The sequence below is a fragment of the Lissotriton helveticus genome, chromosome 1_2 (genome assembly GCF_964261635.1).
Source record: "Lissotriton helveticus chromosome 1_2, aLisHel1.1, whole genome shotgun sequence".
Lineage (NCBI taxonomy): Eukaryota > Metazoa > Chordata > Amphibia > Caudata > Salamandridae > Lissotriton > Lissotriton helveticus.
In genome coordinates, this window is record NC_136058.1 from 188,142,406 (window position 1) to 188,156,663 (window position 14,258).

Here is a 14,258-nt window from a genome sequence, read left to right on the forward strand (position 1 = left end):
ATGAAAGATACCCCAATATTGGATAACTGCACCAGGGCTGGTCATTTTTCTGAGTACATTTTACATTAAATTCCACACTGGAATCAGTGTGGGTTTAATGTGCAGACACGTTTGCTACTACACTCCCCAATTCTCATTAAAGCCATTATCCAGCTGTGGAGATTCTGGTGACCAACTCCCAGACCATATACATTTTATGGCTTTACTGCACTTAGAATATCTAAGAATGGAATTATACACTGTATGGGTACAGTGCTCATGTAACTGTACCCTTACCTGTGGTCTAGTGTGTAGGAAAGTAAATCCCTGACTATGGTTGCCCCCAACTTTTTGCCTGGTGTTTTGCTGGTTTTCTGACTTAGTTGACCTGAGGCCCTGCTATTCAGGACCCCAGGCCCACTGCTCTCTCTGTTAAAATGGATTCCATGTACCCTAGGTACATATCCAATTGGATACTGAGTCACCTTGTCAGTCCCTGTACAGTATACCTTAGGTATCCAGGGCATAGGTGTACCCAGGGCCTACCAGGGGCTGAAGCATGTATTATGCCACCCCTGGCTGGCCATCCAAAACTGACACAACTGGCTGCTTGACAGCTGGGGGCAAGGTGGTGTAATCACCCCTGCTCTAGATATAGTATACCTATATCTAAACCTAAAATGGGCACACAGATCTCCTATCAGTAACTCCTATGGCAGGCCTTAACAATCCTGAAGGCAGAGTGCTTGGAATCGTGTGAGATGGTGCTCTGGCATGAGCTGAGCCTGTCTACGGCTTTCGGGATCTATCCCTTAGCCGTTTCCATGATAGCGTCAGACCATATACTCTTAAGTGCCTTATAATCCTCGCGGTTATGGTAACTTTGGTCTGACAATATCTAAACATGTCGTGTAAGGTGTCATACGCTTTGGAATACTACCCCCTCGCCAGTTCTGGCGACGGGGGTAGCATTCCACCCCTCTAGAGGGAGAAGACATGTTGGTAGCCTGTAACCCCGGTTAAAGTTGGACATAGCCTCAGCTCCACAAAATGGATGCTGCCACCGAGACACAAGTCTGACCTCCTGCTGCTGGGAGTCCTTCCAGCAAGGAGTGCTTGGACAAAGGGTTTCCTGTCAGGGGCGGTGCCAGCACCATCCCAGACAGGGTTTTGTGTATCCCAGGTAGGCAGGGCTATAGAGGAAGGTGACTGCAAGTGGCACCCCGGTGCTCACTGTGCATATGCCGGCTCAAACCAGTTCCTGAGGCACACCAGCCCCTGAGCTGGGGAGAGATCGGACAAAGGAGAGGGGTGTAACCACCCCCCTCCTAGTCCCACCCATAGGGCAGGACTTAGTCGCGTGCCAGCCCCTTTTCTCAGGATAAAGGTAGGAGCAGGCCCCCTTCCAAATTAGATCATCTTTGAATCCTGAAACTACTTTCTACGAAAGGAACTCAAGACTTCTTCCTAAGATTTCTCCCTTGTGACTAAGGAGTAGTCACCCTGCAGCAGCAGGCACCAACCAGGCACCGCGGTTTTCTGTAAGTCTCTCCTCCGGATCAAGACTGCCCAGCTCGACGAGAAGCGGCTTCCCTGGCACCTCTGACCTCTACCTGCATCATCAGCCCAGCTGAGATTCGTGGGTGTGACGAGACCTCGAGGGACCGGCCATCTTCAAGACTGCACGACGCTTGCCCAGCACGACCACCGAGGGATCCTTGAGTGAGTGCTTTGGGGTTTGAGAAGCCACAACCCTGAGCAGCTCCAGCACCGAAGTCCAGCCCTCCAGCATCCACGAGATCTGCGTGGGGCCCTTCTGCTCTTTGCTGCTCACCGCGTTGTCCAGGACACTTGCCCGTTGGCTAGTGGCCCTTCTGACGACGAACCACGACGACAACGCCGCTGGTCTGGTTGCTCCAGACTGGCCCTTGCTCCCCTCCAACAGAGGAGCACCGCGGACCCTCCTGGTCCACTCCAGACGCCATTTTGAGTCCACCGCATGGGCTTGCATTTGTCAAGACTTGTTGCCCCAATCCTGGGTCCAGCGACGTCGACAGCAGATACCACCGTGGGACAGCTCGCACCTCCATCCTGGTCGCCGACAACGCCTCCTGGTCCGAAAGACTGCAGAGCCCAGCGTCGCCCACTCACCTGGTCGAGGTGACTTTGCCCGGTGCCATCCTGGTGCCCACCTAATCACTGGCTAGTGATTCAGAACTTGGTCCCCTCTGCTTACAGGTCTTCAACTTCGTCGATCCAGGCTTGGATCACATCGAACATCTTCACTGGTCGCCTGCCAGCAACTTCTTCTTTCAGGCTCCATAGACTGCAACGAGGATTCCCGACGTCTTTTCAGACCTATGCAGCCACAGCCCCTGGGCTAGGTAACCTAAGCATTTCAGTGCTCCAGCATAGTTTAACTATCTAAGTGTCCAGATCCTTTTTCGTTTCAGCTCTACCTAGTCGGATTCGTCTGATAACACTAACTTTGCATTTACTAGCCTCCATAGACTTTGTTCCGCATCCCGCGTGAGAGTGCACACTCTGCACCCGATCTCCCTAGGCCTCCTGCTAGTAATCTAAAGGTTCAGTAGTCTAGTCCTAGCGATCCCAAAGCCTCTGAGAATAGTTACTTACCTGCTAGTAATTCGCATTCCACTTTTGTAGTATATGGTTTTTCGTGCCCCTCGGGCATTTGTGTAAATTGTGCGACTTTAAGTATTTTCTTAAGAGTTTTGTGTTGTGCTTAGCTCCCTGACTCATAAAGAGTTCAGGGTAGCACTGTTATAAATAAATATACTTTTATTTTCATAACAACTTGTGTGGTGTCCTTTCACTTGGTGTTCAAAAGGTAAATGTGGTGGTAAACAGCTGGCTTAACACGCCCTCTAGAGTTTAGCCTAAAGACTGCTCTTGTCCATGCTACTAGGATAGCTGGTCTACCAGGTTGACTTACAACCAATCATCAATAAGGGTCGTTTGGAATGATACATAGTGATCACTAGAATAGTGAGCACTGCATATCAGGCCAACTTCTCACATAGTGCACCCTGCTAGAGGGGTAGAGGGGTAGCAGGCATGGCACACCGGGTTGTGTGCCATGTAAACTGTTCACTTTTCACTGCACCAAAACATGCAGCCTGCAGTGTGTGGGTGTGAAGGTGAAAGGTCTCTAAGGGTGGCACAGTAGGTGCTGCAGCCCTTAGATGCCCTCCCTGGTCACAGTGGCCGGGGTACCCATAGTATCTTTTACAACTGACTTAGCTGTGGCCATAGATGTGTCAATTGTGGGTACAAGGTTAGAGCTGTGGGAAAGAATACAGGCCCTGGGAACCTGATTGACAGGAGCCCAGGCCACATCAAATCAAAGTGCAACAAGCGTCAGGCAAAAAGTGGGAGATAACCATGTAAAAAGGGGCATTTCCTATACCGCTGTTTTCCTCCAAAGATTTTGTGTAGTGTCCACCGGCTAATGGGGCCCAAACATAAATTGCTTTGCTCTGTAAAAAGCCTAAAGATCGAGGGCATGAAGCCCCCCCATTTCGTATGGAAGGGTGAGTGTATCTCACCGCACCTATGGCTGGTTACTGGGCCAGGCCAGATGCACCAGCAAGGCACCTAAAGTCCTGAAGACCTCACAAGGTAGCAGCAAAGGCATTTTTGCAAACAGGAACAAAAATAGAGGCAGCACCACCATTTGCATGATGGCTATGTGGTGGCAGATGGAGAGGGATAGATGAATTAGATGAATTCACCAGTCCACCGCCTCAGTGAGGCAATGCAGTGCTTTCTAATAGTTTTCACACATCACCACCTCTGGATCAGTGTGCACCTAGACATTAGGTAGTGCACTGCCTACTTCATTCATCTGAGTGGAAACTCCAGTTGCACCAGCACATTAGCAAAAGTGAGAGGAACTATTAGTGATTTGTCCCAATTAATTTGCAGTTCTGAATGGCTACCGAAAAATACAACCTCCCTAAAGTCCTGAAAATACAAAAGCGTACCGTCCACGAAAGCAGATATTACGAGATTATAATGTGGAAACTGAATGCCACAATGGGCATGTTACTCACTCAGCGCACATGCCAACAGTTCTGCAACAAGCGCATATAAAAGCTGAGACAACTCTGATGAGTTCAACTTGTGATATCAATTGGGGCTGACAAACAACCATTGACATGTATATTTGCCGTTGGTTTCCCATAGAGGACCTGACGAGCTTCAAGAAGATACCCTAACCTCCTACAACATGCAGTACAGACAGCATGAATCCCCACTCAACGGAGTCAAATGGTTTCTCAGTGTCTAAAAAAATGGTGTGGTGCACACTACAGCATCAACATGTGAGATTGCACCAAAAAGAGTACGGAGATTGCTTATGAGGGATCAGCCAGGTATGAAACCAGACTGCACAGGGCCCACAATGCTTGGTAGCAAAGGGGGGAGATGCTTAGCCAAACCGTTTGCAAAGATATTTGTGTCTATTTAATAGGGACAGTGGTCGGTACAATGAGCAGTGATCAGATAACTTATCTGGCTTAAGCAGGGTGATTAGCAAAGCTTCACACATGGTTGGGGGCATGCAGCCACCATACACCACCTACTCAAAAAGGCTGAACAAATGAGGTGTCAAATTGTCCAGATAGGCCTTGTAAAAGGCCACTATCAAACCATCTAAGCCTGGAGCCTTTCCACTTGGAATATCTTTCAATGTGGCGGCAATATTGGTGGGACAAAGGGGCAGAATGAGCCATTCCCTGTGTGCATGATATGTGTGTGGTGATATGCATTAGATAGTCATTTGTGGCCTGCTCATTATGTATGATTCGGGAGGCATGGAGGTCGGCTTAGTGTCCACAAAACCAGTCCGCCAACTGGTCAGCCCCGTGTAAGGGTGCATCCCGCTCATCAATAATAGAGAGCACCTCACTATCCTCGCCTCTAGGCCAAATAAGGGCTGCTAGAGTAGTGCGTAGTTGCTCACCCTCTCAGTAGATTCTGACCATGGAATACCTACAATAATATGTAACTTTACTCTGAGCCAGGTCATTGTATTACTCTAACTTAGCTCTGATATCACTCAATAGTTTCTGCTCCACCATCTTCCCATGAACGTACTCCAGGTCAGCCAAATCCTCCTCCAACCTCTCAAGCCAGACCCTAATCGAGCGCAGCACAATGCATGTTTAGAAACAGTGACATGGCAGAAACATACTTTGAAAGCCTGGCAGTGGTAAATTTCTCTACCGAGCCTAAATTGGAATGGAAATACTCATCAATTGCCTAGGCCAGTTCCTCATGGAACACAGTCTCCATTAATGAATACTGTGGGAGGTGCCAGGAGAAGGTGAACAGGCGCGGACACTCAAAATCTAGAACCAGCCGGACCAGGGAGTGATGTGAGTTCATACGCGGGAGATGCTTACACCGGCAAACATTGGACAACAAGCTACGCAACACAAGCCAGTAGTCAATGAGTGTATGTATATCATGGGTAAACAGTCAAAATATCGAGTAAAAAATATCGAATGGACATAATATCGAGTTTAAAATATAGAACGGACAAAATATCGAATGGACAGAATATAGACATCAAAAATATTGTTTTTAAGGTAAGTAATGTAATATCGAATGTTAAAAATATAGAAAGTAAAAATATCGAAGTATATAATATAGGTTATTAAAATAATCAAATTTTTAATAATGTTGAATTTTTTATAGTGTTTTTATGTTATTATATGTGTGAAAAGTGTTTATTTATGTCATAATTAATTTTAATTAATGAATTTTGTTTTTTTAATTTTTGCTTAATTTAATTCTGTAGCGGGTTGTGGGTTTATAGGGGAATAGGGTGGGAAGTAATTTAATTATAATTAATTAAATATGTAATTTTTTTATTGGTATTAATTTTTTATTAATTGTTAAATAATTTATATTTGGTAATTATTTAAATTTTAATTGGCAATTAATTTTAATTAATTGATTCATTGCTAATTATGTTAATTTTACTAATTTATTTTCTGTAGCGGGTTGTGGGTTTATAGGGGAATTGGGTGGGAAGTAATTTATTTATAATTAATTAAATATGTAAAAATATTTATTGGTATTTATTTAGAATTAATTGTTAATTAATTTGTTATGGGTAATTAATTAAATTTTAATTGCCAATTAATTTTATTTCATTGATTAATTGCTAATTATGTTAATTTTACTAATTTATTTTCTGTAGCGGGTTGTGGGTTTATAGGGGAATTGGGTGGGAAGTAATTTATTTAATTGTATTTAATTTTAATAAATTGTTAATTAATTTTTAATTGTTAAATAATTAATTGTTAATGTTTAATTAATTTGTATTAATAGGTAACTAATTGTAATAATTAATTTTAATTTGTAATTTTAATTGATTAATTATTATATTATATGAAATTGGTAATTACTTTTAATTAATTTTTTATAGATATTAATTCATATTCTTTTAAATAATATATGAAGTATTTATTTTCCCTACTGTTGCAGTCTCTGGAGTGGGAATAGTAATTTTGAACCCTACGCTATCCAACCCTTTCCCTACTGTTGCACTATTTGGAGTGGGAATAGTAATTTTGAACCCTACGCTATCCAACCCTTTCCCTACTGTTGCACTATTTGGAGTGGGAATAGTAATTTTTACCCATACGCTATCCAACGCTTTCCCTACTGTTGCAACCACTGGAGTGGGAATAGTAATTTTTACCCCTACGCTATCCAACGCTTTCCCTACTGTTGCACCGACTGGAGTGGGAATAGTAATTTTTACCTCTACGCTATCCAACGCTTTCCCTACTGTTGCAATCTTTGGAGTGGGAATAGTAATTTTAACCCCTACGCTTTCCCTACTGTTGCACTATTTGGAGTGGGAATAGTAATGTTTACCCCTACGCTCTCCAACGCTTTCCCTACTGTTGCACTCTTTGGAGTTGGAATAGTAATTTTTACCCCTACGCTATCCAACGCTTTCCCTACTGTTGCACCCACTGGAGTGGGAATAGTAATTTTTACCCCTACGCTATCCAACGCTTTCCCTACTGTTGTACTCATTGGAGTGGGAATGGTAATTTTTATCCCTACGCTATCCAATGCTTTCCCTACTGTTGCACTCCCTGGAGTGGGAATAGTAATTTTTTACTCAATATTTTTGTACTTACCTGTTTGTAGATACAAACTCGATATTCTGTCTGTCGATATTTTGTCGCTGATATTTTTGATAGTCAATATTTTGTCCCTCGAATATTATTTCAGTGATCCATATCATGATCAGTTGAATAATAAGTATACTCCCTGCCGAGAGCAATAACATGCTAACGTCAGAATGGTGCGGGCTGCTACCGAGGCAAGACCCGAGAACGATCTAAGTCAGGAAATTGAACACAATTGAAATTATTGTCCCACAGCTGAGGCAGGCCATCAAAGCGGGCTAGTTTGGTATGTAGCACATGATAGAACTGTGGGTGATTGTCGTTGGCTCCAAATGAACAAGTTAATTACCTTCAGTAACGCTTTTTCTGGTAGATACAGCATCTGCCTGTGGATTCCTCACCTTTTGAATACCCCCTGCACCAGCATTCAGCGGAAATTCTTTCCTAGCTCTCCCATGTCGACGAGGACGTCATAATAGCACAGCTCCACTCGCGACTCCGTATGACGTCATCAGAGCCATAATGAAGACCTCGTTGGCGTGCTGACGTCAGTTCCACCCATTTTTTCCGTGCCTTCGAGGGAAACGGGCGGACTGACACATTTTCACATGTATACACTGTAGGAAGGTGGAATCTGACTACATGGATGACCCCATTTTTTTCTTGTGTTTTAATGGTTTTTGACTTAGTTTGGCTGGGATCCTGCTATTCAGGGCCCCAGCCTATCTACTTTCCTCTCTAAATTGATTGCATGTACTGTAGGTACACTCCAGATATAACCTCGCGGTTAATGCTAACTTTGGAATGGCTGCAGGGAAACATGTCGTGTTTGGTGTCAAACACTTTGGAAACCTACCCCCCACCACCAGTCCTGGTGTCGGGGGTAGAATTCCACCCTTCTAGAGGGATAGACATGTGCACACTGACCTAACTGGTAATAGTTCAAAAGAGCCCCAGCATCACAAAATGGATGCTGCAGCCACAGACACAAGTCTGACCTCCTGCTGCTGGATGAAACTCCGGCAGGGGAGGCCTGGACAATAGGTTTCCTGTCACAGGGAGGTGTAACCAGCTCCCAGACAGGCCTGAGTGTACTGGGGCTGGGTGGGTGGTGCATTCAGAGAATGCTTTTCAAACAGTGCTGGGGGCGCACTTGGTGTCCCTGTGCAACCGGTTGCAAGGGCACTCAGCCCCTGCTCTGGCGCTAAACTGGACAAAGGGAATGGGTGTAACCACCCCTCTTCCCAGACCCTCCCATAGGTGGGTCCCCAGCGTATGTCCAGCCCCCTAACTTAGTATAATATGGGACCTCAGTCCTTAGGACTTCGGATTATTACACCTGGACGAAACTCTGCAATATATATCCTGGAACTTCGACTTTCTACATGACTAGAAGACGGAAGAATCTCTTTTGGGTTCGCCATTGAAATCGACGACGAAACCCGACAAGAAAAGACACCTATGCACACGGCTTCCTTGGGTGAGGTAACTTGAGTACTCCGTTGCTCCCATGGGTGTTGACTCTAGAATCTCCTAGTTCTAAATGGTCTTGCTTCAAGTCCTCTTCTAAGTGTCCTTTTTCTTTAAAATTCCAACCGCAACTTGCCCCACAGAAGTTAATGGTGATTCGCATCTGTGTTTAGACACTGCAAGCATCCCCCGTGGGTCCCCTGTGTCACTACCTTGGGTGACACAGGTGACCCACGGTTCTAAAGGCTCTAGGCCTTGTGTCTATGTCAGTTGTGGTTCTTATACCACTTTCTTAATATATGGTTTGGTGCGCCCCTAAGGCTCAGCGTACATTGTGCTAATTTGCTGTGTGCTAATTAAGTTTACTGAATGTAATTTTGCCTCTAGCCTCATAAAGAGACTAGAGGGATGTGTTTCGAATAAATACATATATTTTATATCCATACCAGGTGTGGTTCTCCTTTCATTTGGTCATTCATGAGATTATAGACTGGTAAAACAAGCTGCTTTACATTCCTCCAAGACTTAGCCTGAAGGCTGCTCTCCACAGCTACCACTAGGATAGCTTTCTATATAGGTTGTCTTTAAACCTACAATCAATAAGGGTCGTTTGGACTGGTGCAAGGTGCCCACTAGAATAGTGGACAGCATATACCAGGCCAACTTCTCATACAAACAGTATACCAAATATATATACAAATGCATAACCAATAAAAGCATTGAAAAAGGGAAACAGACCAAGCACTTTCCACAATTAGAGTATAAGCATGAAAAAGACATATTAAAAACCATCATGTCAAACAGTCAAACCATTTTTGGTAGAAACAGGTGGACAACGGGGAGGCGGGTGGGACAGTGAAGAATCCACAGGCAGATACTGTATCCACCAGAAAAAGCGTTACCGAAGGCAAATAACTTGTTCTTCTGATACATACATCTGCCTGGGGATTCCTCACCTTTTGAATAGAATCCCAAAGCCTACCTCTACCGGAGGGGGGTGTCCACCTGACTAGATTAAGAAATCCAGCAGAACAGAACGTGCAAAATGGCCGTCCCTCCTAACCTCCGAATCCAAGCAGTAATGCTTCGCAATAGTATGGAGGGTGGTCCAAGTTTCTGCTTTACAAATATCAATAACAGGAACACCTCTAGCCAAAGCAGAAGAAGATGACTTAGCTCTGGTAGAATGAGCTCTGATACCTTCAGGTGGGTCCTTCTTTGCCAAGGCGTAGCAGATCTTGATGCACAAGATGATCCACCTGGAGAGAGTCTGCTAGTGCACAACCTTGCCTTTAATTCGCCCAAAGTAGCCCACAAAGAGCTGATCTTCCAGTCTCAGATCCTTAGTTTTTTCCAAATAAAAGGTGACAGCTCTTTTAGGGTTGAAACGATGAAGTCTCTCCTCCTCCTTGGAAGGGTGAGGGGGAGGTAAGGTAACAGACTGTCCCAAATGGAAAGGAGTAACCACCTTAGGAAAGAAAGCAGCGCTGGTCCTAAGAACCAACTTATATGTGTGAATGGTCAAGAACAGAGGTTTAGAACTAAGAGCCTGAAGCTCACTTACCCTCCTGGGCGAGGTAATGGCAACCAAGAAAACCGTTTTAAAAGAGAGAAGCCTTAAAGAACAACTATGAAGAGTCTCAAAAGGAGAACCCATTACAAAAGTAAGTACGAGATTTAAATCCCACTGAGGCAAAATGAAAGGAGTGGGATCAAACTAATTTGTAAGGCCCCTAATGAACCTCATAACTACAGGAGATTTAAATAAAGACGGCTGATGCAGCAAACAAATAAAATCCAACAAAGCTGACAAATAACCTAACAAATAACTAACAAATAACCTAGCCAAAGCACAAACTGCTGGGCCAAGGAAAGAGAAAAACTTAGCACATAAGACAAACGAGCCTTCAAAGGATCAAAGGACCTCCCTCCGCACCATTTAACAAATTTGGAGACCACCTGAAAGAATACACAGATTTGGTAGAGTGTCTCCTGGATGATAAAATAACATTCCACCACATCCGGTGGGAGAGAGAAAGAACTCAGGTTGCCCCGTTCAATCTCCAGGCATGAAGGTGCAGCCTCTGGAGGTGGGGGTGTAGAACCTGCCTCTGCGATTGCGAGAGGTGGTCTGCCCTGAAAGGGAGATGGAGCGGAGGGTGCAATGATAGGTGAAGGAGATCTGTGTACCATACCCTTCTTGGCCAATCCGGGGTGATCAATATGACTTGGACCTGGTCTTGGCGAATCTTCCTCAGAACCCGAGGAATCAAGGGTATGGGAGGAAACACGTATTGATGAGGAACACCCAAATAAAAGGCCAATGGACCCATGGGGCCCAAAGGCGCACCAGCAGGATGTGAGGCTCTGGCAAAAATGCCAAACATAGCATTTAAAAAATGAGTAGGATCCGTTCCAGGGCCAGGAAAGGAGGATAAGAATCTGTACCTTCTCGTACAAGTTCCACCTGAGGCTTACCTGGAAGCTGCAGAGCTGGTTTAGAAGGCACCCGCACAGGCAAAGCCACTCGAACAGGTGAAGACTCCCTGGACGTCGGCGACCTCCTGGGCGTCGCAGTACCTTTAGGCGTCGAAGAGCCCCTCGACGCAGGCAACCTCGAGCCGGTGAGTGAATCGGCGTCTCCCGTGGAGAAGGAGAAAGTGATGGAAACACAAAGTCTTTCCTCTGAAGGCACTGAGCCGGAGAAGGCAACTTTGATGCCTTGTTCTTTTAAACGAACGGCGCCGAGAACCATGCCTTTTCTTTGACATCTTGTGTTTTTTCGACTTTCAAATATGCGAAGACGACGACTTCGCATGTTTTGGACCCCTCTTTTCCTTTTTTGCTTTGGCCATGAAGAGTTTAGCTTTACGTTCTTTTAGAGCTTTTGGATTCATTTTCCTGCAGCCACGACGACCCTCGACGTCGTGGTCGGAAGACAAACACCAAAGTCAATCACCATGGGGATCAGTCATCGACGTGTGACCGCCACACTCCCTGTAGGGCTTGAATCCAGACTTCTTAGAAGTAGCCATAGCTGAATACTTAGAGGAAACACAGTAATCACCAAGAAAATGGAGAGTCCCTAGAAAAACTGTTACATGTCAACTACGCAGAAAATGGGAACTGATGTCAGCGCGCCAACGAGGTCTTCTTATGGCTCAGATGACGTCATTTGGAGTTGCGAGCAGAGCTGTGCTATTATGATTTCCTCATCGATATGGGAGAGCTAGGAAAGAATTTCCATGGAATGATGGCGCAGGGGCTATTCAAAAGGTGAGGAATCCAGAGGCAGATGTATCCATCAGAAATCACTACAAGTAACACATCAAAATGCTCTTTGTGACAGTGCACTAGCACAAAACGATTCTCAGGGTCCATGCACACCTCCTGAAGTTGAGATCCTCGAACCGCATCAGGCCTACACTAAGACTCAGAGTGCATGTGTATTAAAGCCCACAGAGTGGCACTCTCCCCTCATACGGCTCTGCGTGAGCAGCCCACTATTGGAGGGCAAGTGTGTTTCTGGTAACACAGCCACATCTATCTGGTGACGCTACAAATACAACACCACTTTATGGATTTTCGTATTATCATTCAACCCTCTGACACTCCATGTTAAAAAATGAAATAGTGATGGGTGTCCATCAGAATTAGAAGAGACCACTACACCGTCAGGCATGTCCACACCACACTGTGAATGTACAGCAGTCATGCCACAGCATACGTACATATATCTGCCCACTTCTGTGCCTTACAGTCAGCCGATACGCCTATATCCCTCCCCAATCCATGCCATGTCCCCAAGCAGATGACAAGGCATCTTACTGCTGAGTCTGTCCCATCTGTTTCCAAAAATAAAAAACTCCAAAGAAAACATTGTGGCTCATACATGGAGCCAGATTATGCCTGCCAAGTGCCCCTGCAACAGAAAGTTGCAGGAGGGCTGCGCCAGGGATAGGCATCATGCCATGCGTGCACTGGGCTAAACAAATACATAACTGCAGTTCTCAAATGCACATAGCGATCTTGAAGCACACTAAGCGTCAGCACCTTAACAGCAATCTCAACTGACCCACCAACCAGCCCCACAATGTAAACTTACAACAGATCATGGGGGAAGCCCTGCAAGCAGCAACCAGGCATACCAAACAAAGATCACACTCTCCAAAGCGCACATACCACCCTGCTCTCACAAGCATAGTAGCAACAGAAAGACTGACAACAATCATAGGTAGAGCATGCCAAGAAATAACACTTAGCAATTTACCAATACTATTGAATTGAGAGTCAAGAGAGCACCAATCAAGTCCTTCCAATTGTTGGTAGATCGCATGATTGTCACCGCCGGATCTCGGTGACCTCCGCTAGCCACTTGCTGACTCGTGCTGTTTAAGGAATTGCTGTAGGTTTTTAGGGTTATTAAAGATCTTAGTTTTCCTGTAAAAAAGTACTCTCAATCGAGCAGGGTAGAGAATGGGGTAGTGACGTTTCAGCTCCTGCAACTTTTGTTTAGCAGTGAGGAACTGTCTGCACCTTCTGCACATGTGGAGTTAAGACTGGAAACATTGAAAGTTCTGCAGTTTCATAGCAGAGTGTCTGTAGCTCACGGGAGTGGCAGAGAGCTGCATTGCAATTGCGGTAATGAAGCAGCTGTGCTACAACCGGACGGGGACTGGCCCCCGAATGCAGGGTTAGAGAACGGTGAACACGTTCCACCAGAAATAGATCAGGAAATGTTTCTTGCCCAAGAGTTCAATGAGGAGCTGTTCCATGAAAGTTCCCATGTTGTGAAATTTGTTGATTCTGCCAGGCCGACAATAAGAAGTCTTCTGCCCTGCCCTGCAGTGTCGACCGTGCCTTTCCAGCTGTGTCTGTGTCCCAGCCGAGGAAACCTGTTCATCCTCAGCATCTGACACCTGCCTCTCCACCATATCTTAGAGCTATGTGTGCTTATCAATGTGCTCCGACATCCTGTCTATCCAATACAAGAGGGCATTTATCTTCCTGTCAACCTTGGTGAGGCTAAGGAGCATGGATCTCAGGATTTGGCATAGCTCATCTCCCATATCAGGTCTTGAGTAATCAGAGCCCATCTCGTGTATCGCCACGCCATCCTCACTCAGTCTGGGAGTCTTCTGCTGCTCAAATTGTATCTTGGGCTACATTTTATAGCTTTTAAGTCTTGCAGGAGTTCAAAAAAGATCACATTTGTCATTCTGTGTTAACCGGTATGCAAACCACATGCATGCGTTTACCGATTCTCATAGGAAGGATAACCTTAATTTATCCCCATCTTCAGAGAATTAAAAAAAGTCTGGAAAACCTACCTGTCCTTGGTTCCAATCTGATGGTTCACGTCGATGATGTTCTTGAGTGTGCTCATTCTGCAAGAAACCAAACGAATTAAAATGTAGTGACCTGCACAACCAAGAGGATAATAATGGTAGATGCATTTGCATTAAAAGGCAATGTTTGTGCAGTTTCTTTTTTCAGTGAAAGTACACAATAATAGGGCAAACCATTGTGTCTTCCACCCAACAACTGATCTAAAATGACTTGTGTTACAAGTGAATATAGGTTTTGACCAACCTGTAAAGTAACTGCCAAGAAATGAGCGAGAGACCTGAA

At 45.1% G+C, this 14,258-nt stretch overlaps 1 protein-coding gene across 45 annotated transcripts in view; it reads right to left on the minus strand.

The window, feature by feature from the left end:
- Nucleotides 1–14,258, minus strand: part of LOC144799531 (uncharacterized) — a 5,513,712-nt gene that overhangs the window by 2,300,604 nt on the left and 3,198,850 nt on the right. For 41 of the 45 annotated variants that reach the window (XR_013603860.1, XR_013603862.1, XR_013603865.1 and 38 more), the window contains one exon: nucleotides 13,958–14,014. The exons of the other annotated variants lie outside the window; for them this stretch is intronic. Coding sequence is in view for 38 of the 41 variants with exons in the window: in XM_078671256.1 (XP_078527382.1) it covers nucleotides 13,958–14,014 (57 nt within the window). In the remaining 3 variants the exon portion in view is untranslated. The remainder of the gene's footprint in view (nucleotides 1–13,957; nucleotides 14,015–14,258) is intronic. 45 annotated transcript variants of the gene reach the window in all.